Source organism: Myotis lucifugus, unplaced genomic scaffold (genome assembly GCF_000147115.1).
Source record: "Myotis lucifugus unplaced genomic scaffold, Myoluc2.0 scaffold_138, whole genome shotgun sequence".
Taxonomy (NCBI): domain Eukaryota; kingdom Metazoa; phylum Chordata; class Mammalia; order Chiroptera; family Vespertilionidae; genus Myotis; species Myotis lucifugus.
In genome coordinates, this window is record NW_005871186.1 from 1,964,963 (window position 1) to 1,990,256 (window position 25,294).

The window sequence follows — 25,294 nt, forward strand, 5'->3', positions numbered from 1 at the left end:
GGAGATATTTGAGAAAGGCCATTTCAGGAAGAAGACAGAGAAACTACAAATAAAGTTCCCGAGAAGGGGGTGTATTTGATAGTTTAGAACAACAAGGAAGTCAGTGTGCCTGTGTAGACAGACAAGGGGAAGAATAGTAGGGAGATGAAATCACAGCGGTGATGGGGAGTTGAGTCACATAGGCCCTTATAGGACATTTAAGGGTTTTCACTTGGACTCTGAGTTTGGTGGCTACAACAGTGGTCTTGTGTCTTCATTTATTTTTCTCCTTAAACTACTGGCTTTTGGGAAAGTCTCCAATTCATTGTGAGCTTGTCCACCTTAGTCAGAACACAACATTTGCTCTGCAAACCACCCATTCCTGATGTGTCCATATTACCCACACCCTAGGGATGAAAGCTTATAAGTTTTCAAAATTATTAGGCAGTGGGGCTGTTCACACATTAGAGTGTGTGGGTGAGGTTGGGGAGACATCTGTAGTAGTGTGAACATCTTGGCCGTCTGGATCTTGAGACTGAAGTTCCTTCTTCTCTTTCCTATTTGTGAGACTCTGAGTACCCCCAACCTTCTTCTCTAGTCTATGTCACTCTTTTTCTTTCTCCTCTTCCTCTCTCCATACCCTATCTTATGTGGTGGGTTCAAACAAACAAAGAAACAAACAAACACCCAGTATGTAATTCCACACCATCTGAACTTTTCCACCAATTTCCAACAGTGAATAAAATATTGTCCCTGGTCTTGAGAAGTGGGTACAGAAGTGGGCTAGTTGCAGTAGATTCTGAAGAGGGAAGTTGTGCATGAGAAAAAAGCACAGGTACTATAGGAGCACCTGGAAAGGACACCAGCCAGACTTGAGCAGTCAGGAAAAAGTCTCTGAAGGAAAGTCACTTTTAAGTCAGGAGAACCGAGAGAGTGAAGGTGACACAGGTGGAGGTAAGAGCTTGTCGAAGGAATGAAGTGAGATAGAGCAATCAGGGTTAAGGAAATGTAAGTTGCTTGTTGTGCCTGGAGTACCACATACCGGGGAAGTAATAAGGCTTGAGAGGAAAATAGAGCTAGGTTATCAGAGATTTTATTATTTTTACTATGTGGTAGGCCCTGTTCCCAGGGTCTGGAAGACACCATAAATGAAGCAAAGGCCTTACACTCAGTGATCTTACCTTGTAATGGGGAACAAGAAAAGAAATAAACAGATATGTAGTATGTTGAGCAATGAAAGTGCTAGAAACTAAAAACAAGATGGGTAGAGAAGAGAGTGAATGCAGACAGGAATTGAGGGAGAGGTTGTTGTTATTTTTTTTGTCAAGAGCCCTGTAATAAGATGACACTTCAGCAGAAACCTGCATGAAGTGAGACAGTAAATCATGTGGGTACCTGGGGGAAGAATATTTCAGGTAGAGAGAACAGCAAGTGTGAGGTCTGATGTTGAAGCATGTTTGGTGAGTTTAAGAAAATATTGGAGGCTAGTGTGGATGTAGGAGAGTATATAAAGGGGGGAGTCGTTGGAGCAGTTGAGATGATGGAGAGGAGTCAGATATAACATATAATGACTGTGAATATTCCCTGGGTAAGAGAGGAGACCACTGGAACATGTTGAACAGAAGAAGTGACATGATTTGTCTTGTGTATTTGTCTTGTCTAGATTGTAAAGCAAAAGTGGATGAAGAAAGATCCATCAGGAGGCTATTATATTTCAGGTCCAAGATGACGCTGGATTGGATCATGGTGGTAGTAGTAAAGGTGGTGGAAAGTAGTTGGATTCCAGATGTCAATACTTGAAATATCTGGATGAAAGAGTCATCAGCATTTTTTGATAAACTGGACGTGGAATGGAAGAGAAAGAAGTGCCATGACTCCAAGAGTTCTATCTCAGTAAATTCAAAGGCAGAGTTTCTGAGTTTTGGGAGACTGTGATTGAGCATGTCTTTGTCTTGATGTGAGTACATAGTTTTAGACATGATGAGTCTAACATGATTATTACCAGTATACATTCAAATTAAATACTGATACCTAGGCAGTTGGATATGCATCTGGAGTGTACATATTAACTTGGGATTTGTCAGGATATAGTTGGTATTTAAAACCATAAAGCCAAATAAGATGACCAAAATTCAAATATAGCAAAGAAAAAACATACAGGTCTGAAAATAAAAACCTGGGATATTCCAGCATGCAAATATCAGGGAGATAAAGATTACAATCATTGAGACTAAAATACTATTGATGAACATGCTGAGAATTTTGACACCATTCTTATTATTAAATAGTAATATAATCACAAAGTGAGTCCTCTGTAGATATGAAAGACTACTGCTACTTCCTTGCTGGATTAGATGCCAGCTATAGGGCCCACCTTTATGGAATGATTCTAATGTGACATGGAAATATGTGCTTTAAAATTTGAGAATTAATGGATATACCCAAGTTGAAAAACTTGATGGATTAGCTCTTACATAAAATATATGCCACAAATAAAAACATCTATATATATAAAAAGCCAGCGACTGGAACTCTGTAACGACCATAACAACCGGTCACTATGACGCCCACTATGGCCAGCAAATTGGCCCGATCCTCAACTTTGTATTGTTCACCTTGGAGTGTCTCTTATCCTGCTCAAGCTGTGGAAAGCATCCAGCATGGCCCAAGGTGTCCACGGGGGACCTCCTGGCCGGCAAGACGTAACCCTGGCCACAGAAGGGACATTTGGAAATATTTTTTCAGAAAGCTGCGAGGAGGAGGATAGACTCCCCACTCGACTTCCCTGTGACTCAAGGGGACGTGGAAACTCCCCGGGCATGGAGGCATGGGCTCCCGATTTCCTTTCAATGTGCATGAATCTGTGCACCCGGCCACTAGTCTATATAATAAAAACCTAAGCGACTGTTATGGAACGACCAGAACAATTGATTGCTATGATGAGCACTGACCACCAGGGGGCAGCCACTCAATGCAGGATCTGCCCCTTTGTGGTCAGTGCGCTCCCACAGGGGGAGTGCTGCTCAGCCAGAAGCCAGGCTCATGGCTGGTGAGCGCAGTGGTGGTGGTGGGAACCTCTCCTGCCTTGGTGGCAGCCCTAAGAAGCAACGAGCCAAGTGGTAAGGAGCAGCGAGCAGGTGGGTGGTAAGGAGCGAGGGGTCCCAGACTGTGAGAGGGTGCAGGCCGGGCTGACATACCCCCCACCCCCCCAGTGCACGAATTTCGTGCACTGGACCTCTCTCTCTCTCTCTCTCTCTCTCTCTATATATATATATATATATATATATATAGCTTACAGTACAGGCAGTGTTAAGATAAGAGTGAGGGACCTGAAGTCAGTTTGCATGGATGTAAAATATGATTTTGTTACTTACCAGCTATTTAAGCATGCAATTTAACATTTTGTGCTTGTATTTTCTCATTGATATTAGAAGTAACTACCTTGTAATGTTGTTTGGATATAAAAATGTTTTAATATATGTAAAAAACACACCTAGAGCTATGACTGGTCAAAGGAAATAAGTGTTAGTTAAAATTATTATTACAGTTAGGAAGTACTATCTAATTCTCATAAAGGAGTGATTTTTTCCTAATGTGTTGTTCTAACTGCTATGAAGTGGATTAAGTAAAAAGGATTGTTGGCAGGATTAACAATAGTTTAGAATGAAAGGTGATGAGGAGAAGAAATTCTAGACTTAGGGCTGTTTGTTCCTTTCATTCTATTTAAAAAATTTTAAAAATATATTTTTATTGATTTTTAGAGAGGAAAGGAGAGGGAGATAGAGATAGAAACATCAATGATGAGAGAGAATCATTGATTGGCTGCCTCCTGCATGCCCCATACTGGGGATCAAGCCCACAACCCAGGCATGTGCCCTGACAGAGAATCAAACTGTGACCTCCTAGTTCATAAGTCGATGATCAACCACTGAGCTATGCTAGCCGGGCATCCCTCACATTCTTATGTCTCTGTATCCACATTTGTAAAATAAAGGAGTCAAGCTAGCTGATATTCTACATACAACCCAATCTGTAATTTTTTGCTCAGTTTTATCGAGCGCTAGTTCTATTTTTTAATAACATGATTTGATGTAGAGTGGCTAGAATTCTATGCATTTATATGTCTTTGGAATGGAGAATTTTTATCACAGCTCTACGTATCTGTTTGGTCTTCACACTGTAGATGATGGGGTTCATCACAGGTGGGATCAGCAGGTAGGTGTTAGCAATCATAGTATGTACATATGGTGGGGCCTGTTTTCCAAATCTGTGAACAAAGGATAGACTGATCAATGGAATATAGAAAATACCAACAGCCCCAATATGGGAGATGCATGTGCTGAAAGCTTTCTTTCTCTCTTCTGGGGATGCAATGCTGAGGACAGTCTTAATGATCAAAACATAAGACAGGAGGATGAGGATTGAGTCCACCCCAACAGTAGAGATCATGGCTGTCAACCCCACCGCATTGTTGATCTTGGTGTCTGTGCAGGAGAGCTTCATCACATCGGGGTGGAAGCAGTAGGAGTGGTGTAGCACGAGGCTGCGGCAGTACGACAGTCTTTTCAGAAGGGCTACCATTGGTGTCAGCATAAGTGTCCCCCTGATGACAATTGCTACTCCAATTTGAGCTATCCTGGAGTCAGTTAAAATGGTTGCATACTTGAGAGGATGAGAGATGGCCACAAAACGATCAAAGGCCATGGCCAACAGCACTGAGGATTCCATGACAGTGAAGAGTTTAATAAAGAACATCTGTGACAAGCAGGCATTAAAGCTGATCTTCCGGGCATTGAACCAGAATATACCCAACATGGTGACTAGGGTGGAGATGGACAGGCCGAGGTCAGTGGTGGACAGCATGGAGAGGAAATAATACATGGGTTCGTGAAGGCTGGGCTGAGTGACAATGGCAAAGAGAATCAGGCTGTTTCCTGAGAGGGCAGTTATATAGAGAAAGCAGAAGGGAATGGAGATCCAGATGTGGAAGGCTTCCAGCCCAGGAACACCAGTTAGCAGGAAAATGATGGAAGAGGATGTGGTATTCTGGAAGTTGGACATGCTGAATTATAAGTACAGAATTCCAAGGTGAAATTCTGGAACAATGAAAAAACTAAATTTAAAAAATTAATCTAAACTACAATTAATTAATTTAAACTACAATTTAAAAATAAAACCTATAATTTTATTGAACCCCAAACAAACCCAAGACGAATATCTCTATATTACATAAATATGAATAGCTCATTTAAATTAACAAAAGAATTGTACGTTTTCAGCTGCTGTAGTAGGTACGATTTAAAATTTTTGTATTTTTTATTTTTTGTATTTATCTCAGCCCACAATTTTTCTTCCCTGGGGCCCTTTGCTTGTAGCTATGTTTATACTATGTGACCTTTTCTTTCATTCCTCTAGTCAGAGCTGTCTGGACTAAATAAAGACATTTTACCCAAGATGGGAAGATCATATTTCATTCTTTTTGGAATGTTTAAATTGTGATAAGAGGTAGCAGGTTGGTTTTCCTGTATAGTTGACATAAGAGAAATATAGATTGGGGCTTTAGAGCAGCAGTATTACATCAGCCATAAGTATAGAAAACAGAGAATCTTAGGACGATTTTGGAAGCCAGAAAATATGAGATATTTATAATATATGGAACACATATTAAATGACAATAAATGGCTTAGGCACCAGTGCAGTGTGTCTACAGTATCTAACCTTTGCAGTGACCCTTAGAATGCAGCACCTGGCATCACATTTGTGAGGGATGGAGAGTTAGAGCACAGACCTACCACCATAGGGACAGAGGCCTTTGCCCTCACTTGACATTTTTGCTGCCATGTTCAGACATATTTGGTTCTTCAATCTTCCTGAAGACTAGTTGTTCTCTAGAACAGATTTTCTCCATTTTGTTAAGACATACTTTTTCAAGAGATACCTAGTACAATGTTACTGTTTTGCTTTGGAGGAAAAGATAAAACTATATAGAAAACATCTTGTTTCTTTCTTTTTTTTCATCGAGTAAAAAATTCAAATTAGGCATATGGGTTTGTATGAGTTGGAAGAGGAGGTCTGGGGAGAGCAGAGTTTAGGGTTGTGGCTAGAGAGGGCTCAATCAGTGAGAAGTAGCCAATATTATGGTAACTGTTTCTTAGGGAAACCTAAGAGTTTCCAAGACACACAAGTTTACCCAAATAAAGTGCTACCTCAAGGATTCCCTAAAGAAATATTAGATTGAAAATTGGGAAATTTTGGCCCTGGTTGGTGTGATTATGATAATATGCAATGACTGAGTTGTAATTTTGCTCACTGAGTTCTAGAAAATTTTATGAGATCAGTTTTTTTAAAATTATTAATTGCTATCTGAAATTTCTCATTCATCCTAACTTCTTCATGGCTCCCCTTACATTATTTCATTAATTCAAACAATTTCTTCCTTGCTCATTTGCATTCTTCTTATCAATTTCTTCCCTTCCTTTTTCTGGCTTGGATATCAGAAGAAAAACATAGAGTTTAGGTTGAAATGATCTGTGCCAAGTCTAGCAGAAGGGAGCTCATCCAAACTCTTTCCCCAACCCTCCTACATCTTCCTACACCTGCTCCTCATTCATGCTGGGCTCCAACACAGGGGATTCCTTATTCCATTTAATAGCCAGTAACTCCACTCAAGCTCTTGATCATCCATAAACACTAGTTTGTTTCAACATCAAACTGAGAGCACACACTGTATTGTGTCAGCATTAAGCATATGAAGCAAGTAAAATAACAGGTTTGGTGTCTGAGAAAACCAGAGAGTTTGCCAGGACCTCATCTTTTGGTTCATGAGTTGATGCTCAACCATTGAGCCACACCTTTTTAAAGCTGAAAACCTTATCCTAATATATAAAAAACACTGGGTCCGTCACATCCACAATGACCAGAGGCCTGACCTAATGCCCAGGCTGCACGCGCATCAGGCTCTGGTGGGGGCGGACTTGTGGCAGTGGAGACAGGGACGAGGGAGGTTGGGCTGGCACTCACACTCACTCACAACCACACACACACACACACACACACACACACACACACACACACACAGACACACACCAGCTCACAGTCTTTTCTCCCTTTCTTTCCCTCCTTCCCAGCTTACTCTTGGAGCCTCTCTCAGAATGAGGGAAAAAAAAACAAAACAGACCGGGCCTGAAGAGGGCTGGATGGAAGGGAGGGTGGGAAGAGCATGGAGCGGCTCCCCACTGACCCCTCCCCCTCCCAGCCAGGAACGGAGGAAGAGGGAGACAGGGAGGCAGGGAGGCCTGGAGGACTGCTGAGAAAAACAAAGAGAGACAGAGACTGGGCGAGATCAGGCCAGCAGGGGAGGGCAGTTGGGGGCAACTAGGCCAGCAGGGGAGAGCAGTTGAAGGCAAGATCAGGCCAGCAGGGCAGTTAGCAGTGATGAGATAGGCAAAGGCAGTTGGGGGCAAGATCAGGGCGGCAGGGGAGAGCAATTAGGAGTGATCAGGCAGGCAGGCAGAGGCAGTTAGGGGTGATCAGGCAGGCAGGCAGAGAGGTTAGGGGCTATCAGTCAGGCAGGCAGGCAGGCAGGCAGAGAGGTTAAGGGCAAATCAGGCAGGCAGGCAGGTGAGCAGTTAGGAGCCAGCAGTCCCAGATTGCAGTCCCACAAGGAATGGGCCTAAACTAGCAGTCAGACATCCCCCAAGGGGTCCCCAATTGGAGAGGGTGCAGGTTTGGCAGAGGGAACCCCACCCCCCCATGCACGAATTTTATGCACCAGGCCACTAGTTTTTAATAAGAGTCCAGTAATTCTTATGAAAATAAGAAATGAAAAAGTGTCAATTTTGAATACCTACTACATGCCAGGCACTGTATTAGTTACATATCAGAGGATATGTGACTCTACTGCTACCTGTAGAGTGCACAAGGATAAGATGCTTCTAAGCAATAAAACCGAAATAGTGTAGGGTGACAGATAGTGTGTGTATGTAAGAATATGTCTGTGTGTGTTTAAGAATTATCAGTTCTGCCCTAACCAGTTTGGCTCAGTGGATAGAGTGTCGGCCTGTGGACTGAAGGGTCCCAGGTTCGATTCCAGTTAAGGGCATGTACCTTGGTTGCAGCACATCCCCAGTAGGGGGTGTGCAGGAGGCAGCTGAGTGATGTTTCTCTTTCATCGATGTTTCTAACTCTCTATCCCTCTCCCTTCCTCTCTGTAAAAAATCAATAAAATATACATAAAAAAGAATTATCATTTCCAAGAAATCTTAACAGAGTAGATAAAATATAACTGTGTAAAGTTCTAATGAGAAGAAGTGAGTTCACAAGGATGAAAAACAGGAAAGAGTGTTTTTGACATAAAGACATGAGCAGGGGCTGAGTGAAATAACAAAATACAAGAAAATTGCTATGCTGGAGCCTCACATGCAAAGCTAAAGGAATTGGTGGGGGCAAGGACATGACACTCTTGCATTCCAAGGGAAGAATAAGGAACTTAGATTTTAGTTGCAGAGCATCAAGAGCCAGGCATTTCTAAATATTTTATGAATAAGTAAACAAATCATTCTCATCTCTTCTGATTTAACTCCAACAAAATTCCTTTCCACTTTAGTAACTTATTTTGCAACATTGGCTCTCATTTGGCATTCCACAATACTCAAGTTTTATCCCCCCCCACACTTTTCTATAGATATTTTCAATACACACCCAATTCACCCAAGATCTATTGACCATATCTCATCATTGGCCATATATTTTATGACAAGAAATGTTCTTTGGACAATCTGCTTCACCTTCAGTAACAATCTGAAAATTTTCTGCAGTGACTCACAGAAAGTTCTCCAACTGATGCCATCAATGACTTTCTAAACAGCAAATCCAATTTTTTTTTCAGATTTGTTTCCCTCTCCCTCTTCTCAAATTTCTTCCATGTTGCCCACCTCCTCTTTGAAATTCTCCTTCATTTCCTACAAGATAGTTATTCTGTGGGCTCCCCCACTACTCCCATTTACCAAACAACATTTTTGTACTCTATCTTTTAATTGTGGTATTCCTTAGAAGTCTGTTTTTTTTCTTTTTAATGTTTTTATTGATTTCAGAGAGAGAGGAAGGGAGAGGGAGAGAGAGATAGAAACATCAATGATGAGAGAGAATCATTCATTGGCTGCTTCTTGCAGGCTCCCTACTGGGGATTGAGCCTGTAACCCAGGCATGTGCTCTAACTGGGAATCGAACTTCAACCTCCTGCTTCATGGGTTGATGCTCATATGACCTATTGACCCACACTATCTGGGATTTTTTGCATGTGTTTCTTTTTGAGAAGTTTCTCTTTTTTCTTGCTGTCCCAGATATTATACTCTCTTTGGGATATCTTAATTATTCCCATGGTATTAAATAGTATTTATATCCAGATGGCTTGCAAATCTGAAGTCTAATTGTGGTCTTTCCTGAGTTCTATATTTCAAAAGTTGATAGAATTTTTAAAGCTGTGGCAAGGTTACAAACTTGAAGGCATTAACAAATTTTGGAACTAGAGTGAGGAGATCACATTAACAATTTAGGAAAATGACTGGAACCAATTTGGAGAACAAATCAAAGCTCTCTGCTTAGTGCCAGTGAGTAAAATTTTATCTCGCCTTGAGGGACATCTTTAATCATATTCCCTCAGATAACTCAACCTCAATGTGAGCCAAACCCAGGGTATTCCTTCCCCCATTCCAATTTCACTCTCGCTTCTATGCTTTATTTTTTACAAAATGACATCAAATTCTATCAAATCATCTAATTAGCATTACCTCCCTCCCACACACAACCATATACACACATTCTTCTCCTCCTCTCATACCCTACATGCAAATATTAATTAAATTATTATTGATTCTACTTTTGAAATGTCAAAAATGAGAGCATCCAGTGGTTTACATATGAAGACTAAGGGATAGCAATATGGTTGGTAGTGGGTACTTAAAGCTGTATTTCATTGCATTTTCTCACATTGAAAGATTGTTACTGTTCATATCTATACTAATAAAAGGGTAATATGCTAATTAGACCAGATGTCTTCTGGACGTCCTTCCAGACGTCCTTCCTGACAAAGCTTGCCTGGGTCCCAGGTGCCTGCAGCCAGCCAGAGGGAGGGAAGCCTGGGTCCTGGGTGCCTGCAGCTGCAGCTAGCCCAGGCAAAGCTGCCCCTGGTCCCAGGTGCCTGCGGCCAGCCAGAGGGAGGGAAGCCCGGGTCCTGGGTGTGGGGGCTGAGGCAGAGGTGGTTAAGGGCAATCAGGCTGGCAGGAGAGCAGTTAGGGGTGATCAGGCAGGCAGGCAGAGGTGAATAAGGGCAATCAGACAGGCAAGTGGTTAAGAGCCAGTGGTTCCGGATTGCAAGAGGGTGCAGGCTGGGCTGAGGGACTCCCCCATGCATGAATTTTATGCACTGGGCCTCTAGTCAAAGAATAAATGAGGACTAAAGGATATTATTAGGAAGAGGTGCTAAAGTTCTCCCAAGCTACTCTTTAAAAAGAAATTTTTTTAAATTGATTTCAGAGAGGAAGGAAGAAGGATAGACAGATAGAAACATCAATGACGGGAGTCATTGATTGGTTGCCTCCTGCACACCCTCTACTGGGGATGGAGCCAACCACCCAGGCACGTGCACTTGGCTGGAATCGAACCTGGGACCCTTTAGTCCTCAGGCCAATGCTCTATCCACTGAGCAAAACCGGCTAGGGCTCCCAGGTTACTCTTTTGCACTCCAATCACCCTCAGATCTGTTCAATCCATCCTCTTCAATCCATGCACAACCTTCATTTTCTTTCGTAAGAAATGAGCTATAGTCTCTCAACTAATTTTCCTGTCCACTTAGATCACAATGATTCTCTTTTCTTGTTGTTGCACTGTTGTGACCTGCAACTCATGTTTATGTCTTTAACTGTTAAATTAGACCATATGGCAATTATCACTATTATCCAAGCCATTGTCAATGTGTGTGACTGACGTGGGTTCAGATCCTTTCTCAAACACTAACTAGTTTTGAGACCTTGTACAGCAATACTAATTGAATACATTAATCATAACAATAGTTACCGGTGATTGGAGCTTGTTACTTGAATGTTATGTTATTGTGCTGAGCACTTTATCACTTTATAATTTTACTTTTTGATTCCTATGAGGCAAGTATTATTAAATTCACTTTAAATTATCTTTTCTGATAAAGAATCTGAGCATCAGAGAGGTTATGAAACATATTCAGGGTCCCACACAATGAGTGAACGTCAGAGCTGGGATTCTAAAACCAGTTCTTCCGAATTCCAAGGCTCATGCTCTTAAGAAGTATTGTCACCTGAAAGTAATATAAACTTTTTTTGATCCAGTTTCCTCATCTATAAGGTAGAATATACCTAATGCAGTGCCTGGCATAAAGTAGGTGTTCAAGTTGGCATTTTTCATCTTTATTAAGAAATATTAAGCTTAGAAATAACTTTTTTTAAATCCCCACCTGAGGATATTTTCCACTAATTTTTTTGAAAGAATGGAAGGGAGAAAGGAGGGAGAGAGAGAGAGAGAGAGAAAGAGAGAGAGAGAGAGAGAGAGAGAGAGAGAGAGAGAGAGAGAGGTGAGAGAGATACATCAACTGGTTTCTTCCCACACACACCCTGACTGGGGTCAGGGATTGAGCCCACAACAGAGGTATGTGCCCTTGACCAGGAATTGAACTTATGGCGCTCTAACCACTGAGAAAACCGGCCAGGGCTAGAAATAAGGTTTTAAGCCCCTGACAACCTTTTTGGTTTCTCAAGCACCAAACCAGTAACCACCATAAATATATTAGCACAATGATTAGATCATATAACTAACAAACAACCAGCTAATCAAACTACACCAGGCAGAACAAAATACAGATTTCCTAATAATACATAATTCTATAATTCTACCATCTACTTCAGTCCATCACCTCACTGTCTAATCTAACTTTAAACAATGTGAGGAAATTCTCCCCTATGGATAAGACATCTCAGCTAATCCAGAATTAGCTTTGTTATTGAATAAAAATTTTTTACTTACAGAGTCAGTTCTCTCAGGCTGACTTAGAAGGCTGAGGAGGCTTTAGATTCCAGGGGAGATCCGAGCTTATGAGAAGACTCGTTCCAGCTTGGCTGCAGACAGCCACAGAGCTGAGAGACCAATTGCTGGTGGTGGTGTAACTCACGGAGTCTCCAGTGTCTGGAGGTTCCCAGAAGACTTTTTTTTCCCTCATATAGCCTTTTTATATCTGTCCCATTATGCAATTACTATTGTGGCTATGTGCTTCATAGGCTGATATAATTTTTTCTGTCCTTGTGCACTTTTATGGAAGGGCTTAAAAACAGTTTTAGATATAATTCATATACCACCGAATTCACCCATTTGTAAGTACAATTCAATAGGTCTGTAAATTTACAGACTTGTGCAATAACCATTATCACAGTCTAATTTTGAAAAAATTTCATCATTCCAGCTAGAAACCCCATACCCATTAACAGTCACTCTGAGGAGGCTTTTTAAAAATGAAATTTTATTCCAGATTGTGAAAAGGCATCACCCTTTGTAAATGTAAATCAGACTTTACTCCATAGCATCAATTGCTATTCACAGCAGTTATGTTTCATTAACCTACCTGTGCTTCTTAGCATCATTTCTTTCTTTTTTTTTCATTATAAATAACATATAATACATATGTTATATTTATTCAAAGATATAATTATAAGGACATTAATTGCTTTTACAAAAACAGGATCACATTATGCTTAGTTGTGTGTATTTTACTATATAAAAAGACACTTTTAGCAATTTGTCTCAAATCCTTTGTCTGCATATTGCAGGTACTTATTCTTTTTTTAAATTTTGTTTTATTGCTTAAGTATTACAAAGAGTATTACATATGTCTTCTTTTTTTTCCCCCTTGACCTTCCCCTGGCCTCCCCTACTCCCCAGTGTCTTGTGTCCATTGGTTATGCTTATATGCATGCATACAAGTCCTTCGGTTGATCTCTTACCCCCACCCCCCAGTTAGCATCATTTCTTTACACTATTTATTGCCTTGTAAGACTCTCAGCCCTGAATTCTGCTTTTTTGTTTCCTGCTTCAGCATGACCATCCATATCAGCTGCTACATGCATGAATTGTAAAGGCTGTATAACATCTTACAACTGAATATAAATCCTTTATTTCTGTGTCACTGAAAATTTTTGTTACCTGTAGTTTTGACTACTGCTGTGAATAATGCTGCAATCAATGTTCCTCTCTGTAAAACATGGCCTGAGTCTCTGATATTTTGCTTTGGATGAATTGCTAGAAATAGAATGATATGGGCCTGTTGAGGCAATAATATATTGGAAAATCCACTTCCAGAGAGTTCATACAAATATCATAAAACAGTGCTTAGTCCACCATAACACAGAAACTGTACATTGTAGGGACAGAAAAAAGGCCTCTTTTTTTCTTTGCTGTGGCCTTCCACAAATTATGAGAAGCACTTGATAGTTGGATGCAAAGATTGCTGGCTCCCCTGATTCAAGCTGCCCCTCTATTCAAACAGGGGGAGGAGATAAGACTATACTCTCAAGGTTGCATTCTTGCAGCCCCCTCCTCCCTGCTGTTTTAACAACTCAGGGATAATTCACAACAAGGAGCCTCTAGTTAGTAGATTGTTCCCTCTCCCCTCCCTTTCACACAAGCCTCTTGAGCTCTCCATAACTTTTGTTCTAAGCTTGTTTTACAGGCTTGGGAAAAATACTGATAAGACACCTCCTTAGAACATCTGCTGGACTGTCTCTTCGAATGCAAACAAACTGTAACTTTTTAAGACAACACTCCCTCCCTCCCCATTAGCTCAACTTCAACACAATCCCCCTTCCTTCCTTGTCTCCTAGCAACAGTGACCACCGGTTCTTCGTTAAAATGTGCAAGCTACTCTTTCTTCTCTTCCCGTATTGATTAGCAATACACAGGCCCTTTTTTCCCCTTAGAAAGTAAAGTAAATTTCCTCCCTTCTCTTAGATATCAAGTCTTTCAATCCCATGTCACTTGCCAAAACTTCCCATGTATTACGTTTTAAAAAACATTTTCTGATTTGATAGAATTAATTTATCCATACAAGTATCTACTAAATATTTCCATAGGGTGTCCTATATTCCAAACATCATGCTAATACTAAGTAATAGGAATTTTTTAAAAAAGAATACAACATAGTTTTTACTGCCCAGGGTCTCCCAGTTTAGTGTAGAAAACAGACAAGTTAACCAATGATTATCAGTGTTGATAACCAATAATAAAGTGATCTTTGAGGCATGAATCAAGTGCTTGAGGAATATAGTAGGTAAAAATCTCAGTCCACAAATTAGGTGTATAGAAGTAAAGTTTTTACTTTTTTATAATTCAAGCTATTTTCCATTTTGAAATCCCAGCCCACTAGGTAGAAGAAAACTAATCACAATAATTTGAGATATTTCCCATCTGTTCAAATTTTGAGCATCTTATATCACAGAATTTGGGTAGATGGATCTGGCCAGCAATGTCATCTGATGTGAGGTTACTGTTTCCCTCTTTAGTCTTTAGTAAATAGTCCCCGTAGATTGATGTAGACTTATGGCCCCCTTAGAACCTCAGATATTCCCACCATTTTTGGACCACTCTTGAGCATATAAGTATTGGAGTCATCCTTGATTTCTGCCTCCTGCACTCTGTATACAAACCTGAAAATCCTTCTAATATCTTTGAAAAATAACCAGAATTTAATCACGCTTCATCACCTGCAAAAATGCTTCCCCTATCTGAAAGGGCGAGGGCTACGCCCTCCATCTTGCCCCGAATCCTCCATTTTTGGGCAGCAGCCATGTGCTCAGCAAGGAGCTTCTTCCCGGAAGCCCAAGCCTCTGCTAGCCACATCTAGAATTTCTTTAAACTAACCAATGACAATCAAGGGAAGTGCGCCCCATAGACACAACCACATCCTGTGTAACAAGACCCAGACTTGCGCCTGGCCAATCGGCAGGTCCCACAGTCCTCTCTCCTCCCCTTACTCCAACCCCCCTGTAAAACCTCTCTACCCACAAAGCTTGCTCTCTCTGCTTCTTGTCGCTGCGTCGGCGAGTGTGGTGGACGGAGAGCATGAGCTAGCTCAAATAAAGACTCTTTGCTTTTGCATCGGACACAGCTGGCTCCCTGGTGTGGTCTCTTGGGGATCCTGAAATCTGGGCATAACATATCCAAATCACAAGTATCTCTCACTTGGATAATTTTAGCAGTTTCTTAACCATTCTCTCGGTTTCCATTCTTACCTCTCCCCACCACCCAATCTATTTCACCATGAAAAATGTCTTGGCCTGAAATTTTATTCTTTATAATGCAACAAAAACAGTAACAACAAAACAATATCTTATTATGCATTCTATGTCCAATCTATTATGTCAGATGTTATGGTAGGTAAAATAATGACTCATGAAGATGTCCATATCCTAATGCCTGGAACCTGTGAATATGTTACCTTTATGCAGAAGGAACTTTGCAGATATGATTCAAATTGAAGATCTTGAGATGGGGATATCATCCTGGATTATCTGGGTGTGTCTAATCTAAGCAAATGAATCCTTAAAAGTAGAGAAATAGAAAGATGACAGCATGAGAAGAACTTGATTCACTGTTGTTGGCTTTGAAGATGACAGAAGGAGATCAGAAGCCAAGCAATGTGGGAAGCCTGTAAAAGGAGAAAACACAGGGTTTTTATTCTCTCCCAGACCCTTTGGAAAGGAATGTAGTCCTGCTGATGCCTTAATTTTAGCTCAGTAAGACTTATTTCAGACTTTTGACCTATGCAACTGGAAGATAATAAGTTTCGGAGAAGAATCCATTATTACTTTGACTTAAGCTGTTCCAAGGATTTAAGGGTTTAAGTAATTATTTAAGTCTCTCAGTTAATAAGTGGCATAACGAGTATTCAAATCTTGGGCTATTTGGAGACTTTTTCAGTTTTTAAAACTCATTCCTTAGAGAATCTTCACATCCTCCTTCTAACACTAATTCCTGTTCAAGTCATTCTAAACCCTACAGCACACATGCTTGCTAACACATTGTCACTTGTGTAAGCTCACATTTGACACATGAAGTTTTGTTCTCCTGTGTCTCCTTACAATGAACTCCTTGAGACCTTTAAAATCATTTTTTTTACCAGGCTGGGCAAATTCTAGGGCAGTGACTGATTTCCCATTAGTTTCAGAAATGACTTGGGAATGATTACATTTATTTTTACTTTGGCTGAAAGAATGTGACTTTTTTCTCAGAGCAATAGTTGCTACAGGATTATCATGTACATTCCGTGCCAGAGCTTGGTGCAAGCTCTTGGAACGGGTGTGCATACTGGCACACTACTTTCAAAATATGGCTCTTCTCACTGCCCTCCTCTCCCCCAGCCTAGCAGAAGAGTCACTGGTAATTTGATTCAATCTTCTAAAAGTCTGAGCAAAGTGTCCCTCAATGAAATCACATAGCAACAAGAATATGTAGTTGTCAATATCAATACCATCCACCCCAGGAGACATACCACAGTCTGTGACGTCATTCACCTTCATATTAATGTTTGCCAAACTTGTTAATCCAAACAGGAAGAGCAGACATAGAAACAAGAAAACTGTGCCATAGGGACTTGCAATAAATATTATCTGTTGAGTGTCAACATTTTACTACAGTCAATAGTGAAATATCTTGCTTATAAAATCAGCAAATATTTTTTTTTAAACATAATACGGGGTTTGGCCAATGATGTGGGCTTGAAAGAATTCACAACTAAAAGAAAAGACGCAGAGAGGAAATTTATTTTACTTTTTAAGGGAAAAAAAAGGGCCTGTGTTTTGTTAGTCAATACAGGGCAGGGAAGAAAGAGTGGCTTGCACTGTTTAAAGAGCCAGTGGTTGCTGTTGCTAGGAGACAAGGAAGGAAGGGGGATTGTGTTGAAGTTGAGCTAATGGGGAGGGAGGGAGTGTTGTCTTAAAAAGTTACAGTTTGCATTAGAAGAGACAGTCCAGCAGATGTTCTAAGGAGGTGTCTTATCAGTATTTTTCCCAAGCCTGTAAAACAAGCTTAGAACAAAAGTTATGGAGAGCTCAAAAGAGGCTTGTGTGAAAGGGTGGGGGGAGGGAACATTCTACTAACTAGAGGCTCCTTGTTGTGAATTATCCCTGAGCTGTTAAAACAGCAGGGAGGAGGAGGGTGCAAGAATGCAACCTTGAGAGTATAGTCTTATCTCCTCCCCTTGTTTGAATAGAGGGGCAGCTTGAATTAGGGGAGCCAGCAATCTTCGCATCTAACTACCAATAATAGTTATTATTTATAATTTGTGGAAGGCCACAGCAAAGAAAAAAAGAGGCCTTTTTTCTGTCCTTACAATGTACAGTGTTTCTGTGTTATGGTGGACTAAGCACTGTTTTATGATATTTATATGAACTTTCTGGAAGTGGATTTTCCAATATATTATTGCTTCAAGAGGCCCATAATATTCTATTTCTAGCAATTCATCCAAAGCAAAATATCAGAGACTCAGGCCATGTTTTACAGAGAGGAACATTGATTGCAGCATTATTCACAGCAGTAGTCAAAACTACAGGTAACAAAAATTCTCAGTGACACAGAAATAAAGGATTTACATTCAGTTATAAGATGTTATACAACCTTTACAATTCATGCATGTAGCAGCTGATATGGATGGTCATGCTGAAGCAGGAAACAGAAAAGCAGAAGTCAGGGCTGGGAGTCTTATAAGGCAATAAATAGTGCAAGTTCTGAAAGAAACAGAGAGGATGAGATAGGAGTAAGTGGCCTGAGGCTTATGTATTCAGATTGTAGAAACAAACCTAAAGCAAGCAAACAATAATAACAACAAATGGTTGCTACAACAATGGTTATTCTGTTTATGCCACTATTTACAAACCATACCTGGGTTCTATAACTTTACTGACCCTCCATGGTCTGGTAAAAGTCTCATTTTCATCTTTTGCTGGCTCTAGTGATGCCAAATTACTAGCAGTTCTTCTACCCTGTTGATTTAGCAAGCACCAACCATTCAATTTTAGTGGATAAGGAAAAGAAGCTCATTCTTACCTCTCATTCAACTTCTGGCTATTCCGATTTTTCCTATTTATCCCATTCCTCTCTGCTTCTAACATGTCTTGTATATGCTTCCACTAGCATTCTCCATCCATCATTATAAGAATATTGTATAAAATCTATATATCTGTTTTTAAACAAGATCTGAGAGTGCAACAGTGAACACAAATGACATTACCCCAGATATTACAAAGTCTAGTGGAGGACATAGGTTAGTACATGAGAAATTACAATACAGTGTTATAGTTACTCTAACTATAGAGATCTTTGCTACTGAAAGAACAATAGTATTGATATCACCTGAAAGCTTGTTAGAAATGCAAAATATTAGCTGTACTAAATCATACTTTGCATATTTGCAAGATAGCTAAGGGACTCATGTGACAATCATGTTTGAGAATGTATGTAGATCACATAAGTGTTGGGACAACCTAGCCTCATGTGTTCAAGGGAGGATAATCAAATATACATGCTAAAAGGAGGTCTGAGGAAATAAGAATAATAACTAATTAAATGTACTTCTTGGCATAAAAAGCTGTGCCAAGAATTACATTGTCTTGCAAAGACCTACTATATAGAAAAGGGTGTGAAAGTAACTATTTCTAGGGGAGCTAGGAAGGAAGGCAGGAGAGTAGAGGGCAGTGCGAGGAGACGATAAAAGGTTAAGAAAATGTTTTAAGCGCAGTGAGCAGTTGTGTTTCATCCCATAGGCAGACTGAGCACTATATTCAGAAACCACATAGCAAGGCAACTGAAAACAAACACAAAAACAAAACAAAACTTAGTGAAATTAAAGCACACACACACAATATCCAGCTTAATTAATGTATCTTCAATTTTGAAATAAAAAAACTAGGAAAAAAACTATTTTTAAAAATATATTTTTATTGATTTCAGAGAGGAAGGGAGAGGGAGAGAGAGATAGAAACATCAATGATGAGAGAGAATCATTGATTGGCTGCCTCTTGCACTCCCCTTACTGGGGATTGAGCCCACAACCTGGGCATGTGTCCTTGACCGCAATCGAACCTGGGACCCTTCAACACACTGGCCAACGCTCTATCCAGAGTCAAACCAGGTAGGGCTGGAAAAAGCTATTTTAATTGTAATATAAATGTAAATTTTATAACAATAAAATATCTTTTGGGTTACATTTGAGGCAGAATTTGAGGAATCAATAAACACCTAAGTCGTGCCATGGAGAACAGGATGAGACAAGGCTCAGAGGTGAGCCAAGCGTGCCATGTTTAGATGTCCCCCATTTAGTGCTGTCAGTGTTCTGGATTTTGGCCACGTGTGTAGTGGTATCTCATTGTTCTTTTAGTTTGCATCTCCCTAATGACATATAATGTGGAGCATGTTTTCATATGCTTGCCATTTCCTATGCCTGTGCACAAGTTAGTAACAACCCCCAAGATATTCATAATGCCCAGAAAAGGTCTTGGGCTCTGAAATACATAGTATTGCACTAGTGTCAGTGAATATGAGTTACTCAGCAACACCTTGCTATACAGGTTGTCTTATGATAGCTGTGCCCTGGCAAATGAATGGGGAGTCAACTCATGGGAGATTCAGTAACAACACTTATCTCTTACTTTGGCACTATGCAAAGCTTTGATTTATAGCTGTTCAGATTGCACTATGCAAAGCTTTGATTTATAGCTGCTCTTGAATGAGAACTGAAATCATAGTGCATCTCCAGGAGTCTCCTTTGGGGAAATACTAGTGAAGCTAGACTGAAAAGAAGTTGCCCTTTATAGTCTGTTGTTCCGGGCACAAAGAATTATCAGGGCACAGTGGTATAGAGAACTCTCCTAGGAATTTGTGTTTCTGCTGGGTAAAGGCTTCTCACCAGACAGCTTCTGGGCTCTTTATAAAGGCTCTCTTTCTCAAATCTGATCGCTCTCCATTCCTGAGAAGTCCCTTGGTTCTTCTGCAGGAGAGATATATTTGGAGATGGGGCAGGACTGATGAGAGACTGTTTCCCCAGCCTTAGCACCTTTCTATCTGGCTTTAAAAAGATTCTCTGTTACTGTCTGAGATGACTCTTCAAAGAGCAGGGGGTATGATGAAGTGAACTCCTTTTCCAGACCCAAGAATTCTTCTTAGCATGAGGTCAGTATTTTAGTTTATCCGAGTCTTTTCTGAATACATCAGGGTCTGTATAATTTTTGGATAGTTTATAAAACCAACAGTTTAGAGGAAATTGGTAACCTCAGTAGTATATATTCAACACATTTACATGTTATATGTATTCATGTATTATAGAATTTAAAAAACAATTTCTATATTGTTCAAAATAGTCATTAAAATATAGACTGCAGTCTTGAAGTTGTGAACATATGTTAATTCCACATTTTCTTTTAAAAAGTTGAAGTTCTTTTATTTTTTTAACATGTATTTTATTGATTTTTTTTATAGAGAGGAAAGGAGAGGAATAGAGAGTTAGAAACATCGATGAGAGAGAAACATCGATCAGCTGCCTCTTGCATACCCCCCACTGGGGATGTCCCCGAAGCCAAGGTACATGCCCTTTACCGGAATCGACCTGGTACCCTTCAGTTCACAGGCCGACGCTGTATCCACTGAGCCAAACCGGTTAGGGCTGAAGTTCTTTTAAAATAAAGAGTGGCAGAACATGTGGTTTGAAGTCAGAAAGAAGAAAGTAACATGAGTCTTCTGAGCCTTGGTTTTCTAATCTGAGCCTCAGTTTTCTCATCTGTAAAAAGTAGCCAACAATACCCAATGCATGTTGCTGTGATAGTGATTGATATGAAGCTTTGTAGTTGGGGCAATCTGTTGATATATTCTTGGTGATCTGGCTATAAAGATATTTAAGTCATAGCCCTGGAAGAATTCTCTTCAGGAGAGAACAAAGCATTAAAATATATCTTTCTAAGAATAGTTATTTAATATTTGCTTATTAGTCTTAATGAAAAAACATACTCAAGGGTGGTTTCAAAATCATAGAATTAAAAACAAACAAATAAAAAACAAACAAACAAAAAAACAGAAGTATTTCCTGCCGAAAAGCCTTGCTAATAGAGTTTCCTGCATTGGAATAGTTCTTCTATGTTGCTTTGATTATATAAGTGGAAGTGAAAAGAGATTCCAGGAGGATCATGCAGAGTTGTGGAAAGAAGGATTCTGAGAAAGAGATATAATAAAGAAAGTTGTTGGGTACTTAGGGAGTATTTAATACTTTACTAGCATTGTTTTCAAAAAGAAGGCTAGCTATGCCCTAGCTGGTTTGGCTCAATGGATAGAGCACTGGTCTGTGGACAAGAGGGTCCCAGGTTTGATTCCAGTCAAGGGGACATGGGTTGCGGACCAGCAGGGGTGTGCGGGAGGAAGTTGATCAATGATTCTCTCTCATCATTGATGTTTCTATCTCTCTCTCCCTTCTTTTCTGAAAAAATAAAATAAAATGAAGGCTAGCTTGGACACTTAGCTAATCCACTGGGGTCTCTTCATTTATTTGCTATAATAAATAGAGCCTTAACTTGAAAACTTGCTTCCTCATCTTTAAAATAACGAATATATGCTTTAAAGTTTCTTAATACTTTATCTAGAAGAAAACTGTTTTTATCACCATGTCTAAGCAAAGTCCTAGCATCAAGGATAAATACCAGATTAATAAGAATACTGTTAGTTTGTCATCTCCTCTTCTAATATATGCCAATTTGTTTACATGACTTTTACACCTAATTTGAGGGAGCCATATACCAGTAATCACAATATGTGCCTGATAGTAAGTGTCTGGGTCTATAACTATGATTAGATGCAATTGTTTTTTTTATTCAGCACATACTCTTAGATGCTATTGTGCCAGGCGTTTTTTCTGGCTCTGAGGTCACAGGTTTGGGAGAAACTAATGAGGTCCTTGTGTGTTGCTGGGGGTCATTTTCACCTTAGAGGTCATGCCTCTGCAATCTTTTTTAAAGTTATTATTTTGATTTTTATTAATTTCAGATAGGACGGGAAAGGGAGAGAGAGATAGAAACATCAATGATGAGAGAATCATTGATGGGCTGCCTCCTGCATGCCCCTTACTGGGGATCGAGCCTGAAACCTGGGCATAAGCCCTTGACTGGAATTGAACCCTGGACCCATCAGTCCGCAGACTGATGCTCTGTCCACTGAGCCAAACAGCCTAAGGCAGGGGTGGGCAAACTTTTTGACTCGAGGGCCACAATGGGTTCTTAAACTGGACCGGAGGGCCGGAACAAAAGCATGGATGGAGTGTTTGTGTGAACTAATATAAATTCAAAGTAAACATCATTACATAAAAGGGTACGGTCTTTTTTTTTTTTTTTTTTTTTTTTTTTAGTTTTATTCATTTCAAACAGGCCGGATCTGGCCCTCGGGCTGTAGTTTGCCCATGGCTGGCCTAGGGCATATGCCTCTGCAGTCTTAACAGTAGATACTTCTTTTGCCTTTTCCTTAAATACTGCTATTTCCCACGGCTGTTTCCTCAGACCTCCTTTCCCTTAGATATTATTACTCCCAGGTATTTTTGCCACTCCTGTGACTTCAATCCAGGCACCACTTTGACAACTCTCAAGACGTTATCAGGAGGCCATCACTGAGGTTCTTGCATGTATGTCGCAGGTGAAAAAGTGAGGCTTGTCTTACAACTGATGTCCAAGTGCTCACCCCAAACCTGTGAATTATATATATTTTTTGCATTGTCTCAAGCCAAGCTTTCCAGCCATTAAATTTTTAGTGAGTTCTCAAGAGGCTTTCTATATTGAACATTTCTTCAGATACCTAGAGAAATACCTTCTTGGTCACATCTCCTGTAACCAGTTATTTTCACTCAAGTTGAAGCCACTGCCTGCTCATTGAGGGGGAACAGGGGTTGAAATGATACTCTCCAAGTTAATTTACACTCAGATATTTTCTTTTCAGAGTCATGTATGAATATTCTTGGAATGTCATGTCAAATTCTAGTTCTGACCATTGTACACAGTGCCACTTGGTAGATATATACATATTTGTTGAGAGAAAGCATGCATCAGTGATTGAAAGAGGAACATAGACTTTAAAAACCAAGCATTCTTTCTGTAGATAAAAATAGGGTGGCTGAAAAGCTAGTACAAGAATCAATATAAGGAACTTCTTCCATCCTATCAATTTCTTGATCTGGCTGAATACATGCTCATATCCTCAAGCAGTGATGGCTTCTTAGGGAACTCCCTGCCCCAATATATTTTCAGTGCCCTTTGGCAAAAATGGAACAAAAAGAAACCTTTGAGATATCTTCTCCAATTGATATTTGAGAGCTTCCAATGAGTTTCATTGTTCTGTTGAGCTTACCTTTAGGCCATCTGTCTTCAGGGAGAATTTTCCTTAAATAATATCAGGTTCACAGCTTAAACAGTAAACACTTTAGTATCATATCTATCATCCACTGTGGTCTATTTGAATAATTTTAAAAAATATATCTTTATTGATTTCAGAGGGGAAGGGAGAGGGAAAGAAAGATAGCAACATCAATGATGAGAGAGAATCATTGATTGGCTGCCTCCTGCACATCCCATGTGCCCTTGACTGGAATTGAACCTGGGACCCTTCAGTTGGCAGGCTGACTCTCTATTCATTGAGCCAAACCAGCTAAGGCTATTTGAATAATTTTAATTGGTTCTTTCCCAGTATTTACCAGTAGTTTTGTCTTTTTAACCAATAGTTGTTTTGTATTTGTTCAATCAGAAGTATTTTTCTGATGAATTTTCTGATGAATATTGAATATTATTTTTATTATCTTATTTTCATTGGGTACCCAAGGACTTATACATCTTATTATCCTCTTAAGGATTTTGCCTTGGAAACTGATAAGTAAACAAAAGCAGGATGAATTGCCTTTTGTGTTGTCGTATGGTTCCCCAGAACTAGCCTATTTACCCATGAACATAGATGGTAAAAGTGGAAAATGTTACCATCATGTATCTAGCCCCCTGTTTCATACATAGATGGAAATATACTGAAGCCTAGATATAACATGTGGGAATCTTGCTAAAACCCAGGTGTTGTCATACAGTTTAGTGGTCTGTCTCTTTCCCTAGATTAACTCTAAATCTAAGAAAAAAATAACTGTGTATGCACTTCACTTCTGGGGAAGAACAGGACAAGGTTCATAGTGAACGTACTTTATGCAATATATCGAAGAGAATGGAAATGATTTTCTTCCCTATTTTTACAGGATATGCTTTTCTTTCCCTAGGGAAAGCGACTTCCTTCACTCATCATGCCCTCCTTCAACCAGAGCATCTTCCACCCTGCAGTTTTCTTCCTTACGGGCATCCCTGGTTTTGAAACTTACCATGCCTGGATCTCTATCCCATTCTGTTGTCTCTATGCCGTTGCCATCACTGGGAATGGAATGATCTTGTTTGTCATCATCACTGAGACAAGTCTTCATGAACCCATGTACTATTTCCTCTCTATGCTATCCTGCACGGACCTAGGACTGTGCCTTTCCACATTGGTCACCATACTGGGTGTTTTCTGGTTTAATGCTCGAGAAATCAGCTTTGATGCCTGCATTGGCCAAATGTTCTTTATCCATGGTTTCACCTTCATGGAGTCCTCAGTACTCCTGGCAATGGCCTTTGACCGCTTCATTGCCATCTGTAACCCACTGAGATATGCCACAATCTTAACCAATTCAAGGATCATCAAAGTGGGCTTTGCAGTAGTTATTAGGGGAACAACAGCTCTAGTGCCTTTACTTCTGCTCCTTAAGCGTCTGTCCTTCTGCCGTAGTCATGTTCTGCACCATTCATATTGTTTCCACCCAGATGTGATGAAGCTTTCATGCACAGACACCAAGATCAACAGTGCATTTGGCCTGTCCATTGTTATCTCTAATGCCGGCATAGACTCTGTCTTGATCCTCCTCTCCTATGTTCTGATCATCCACTCTGTGCTCAGCATTGCCTCCCCAGAGGAAAGGAAAAAGGCCTTTGGAACATGTGTCTCACACATAAGTGCTGTTGCCATTTTCTACATCCCCATGATCAGCCTGTCACTGGTGCATAGATTTGGGAAGCACGCCCCTCCCCTTGTGCACACACTCATTGCCAATGTCTATCTACTTATCCCTCCTGTAATGAATCCCATAATCTACAGTGTAAAGACCAAGCAAATTCGTAAGGCTGTGCTCAAAATATTTCTTTCTAAGCTAATTTAG

At 40.1% G+C, this 25,294-nt stretch overlaps 2 protein-coding genes across 2 annotated transcripts; one reads left to right on the forward strand and one right to left on the reverse strand.

Moving 5' to 3' along the window:
- Positions 1-4,095: 4,095 nt before the first annotated feature.
- Positions 4,096-5,040, reverse strand: LOC102427545 (olfactory receptor 51F2). Its single transcript, XM_023758802.1, has one exon. It carries the CDS (start codon positions 5,038-5,040, stop codon positions 4,096-4,098), a length of 945 nt encoding a protein of 314 aa, XP_023614570.1.
- Positions 5,041-24,349: 19,309 nt separating this feature from the next.
- On the forward strand, positions 24,350-25,294 carry LOC102424418 (olfactory receptor 51F2-like). The gene has a single exon (XM_006094594.1). It carries the CDS (start codon positions 24,350-24,352, stop codon positions 25,292-25,294), a length of 945 nt encoding a protein of 314 aa, XP_006094656.1.

What these genes read in the sequence shown, in the direction of transcription:
- LOC102424418 (XM_006094594.1), top strand. Translation starts at nt 24,350, where the DNA reads ATGCCCTCCTTCAACCAGAGCATCTTCCACCCTGCAGTTTTCTTCCTT.
- LOC102427545 (XM_023758802.1), bottom strand. Translation starts at nt 5,040, where the DNA reads ATGTCCAACTTCCAGAATACCACATCCTCTTCCATCATTTTCCTGCTA.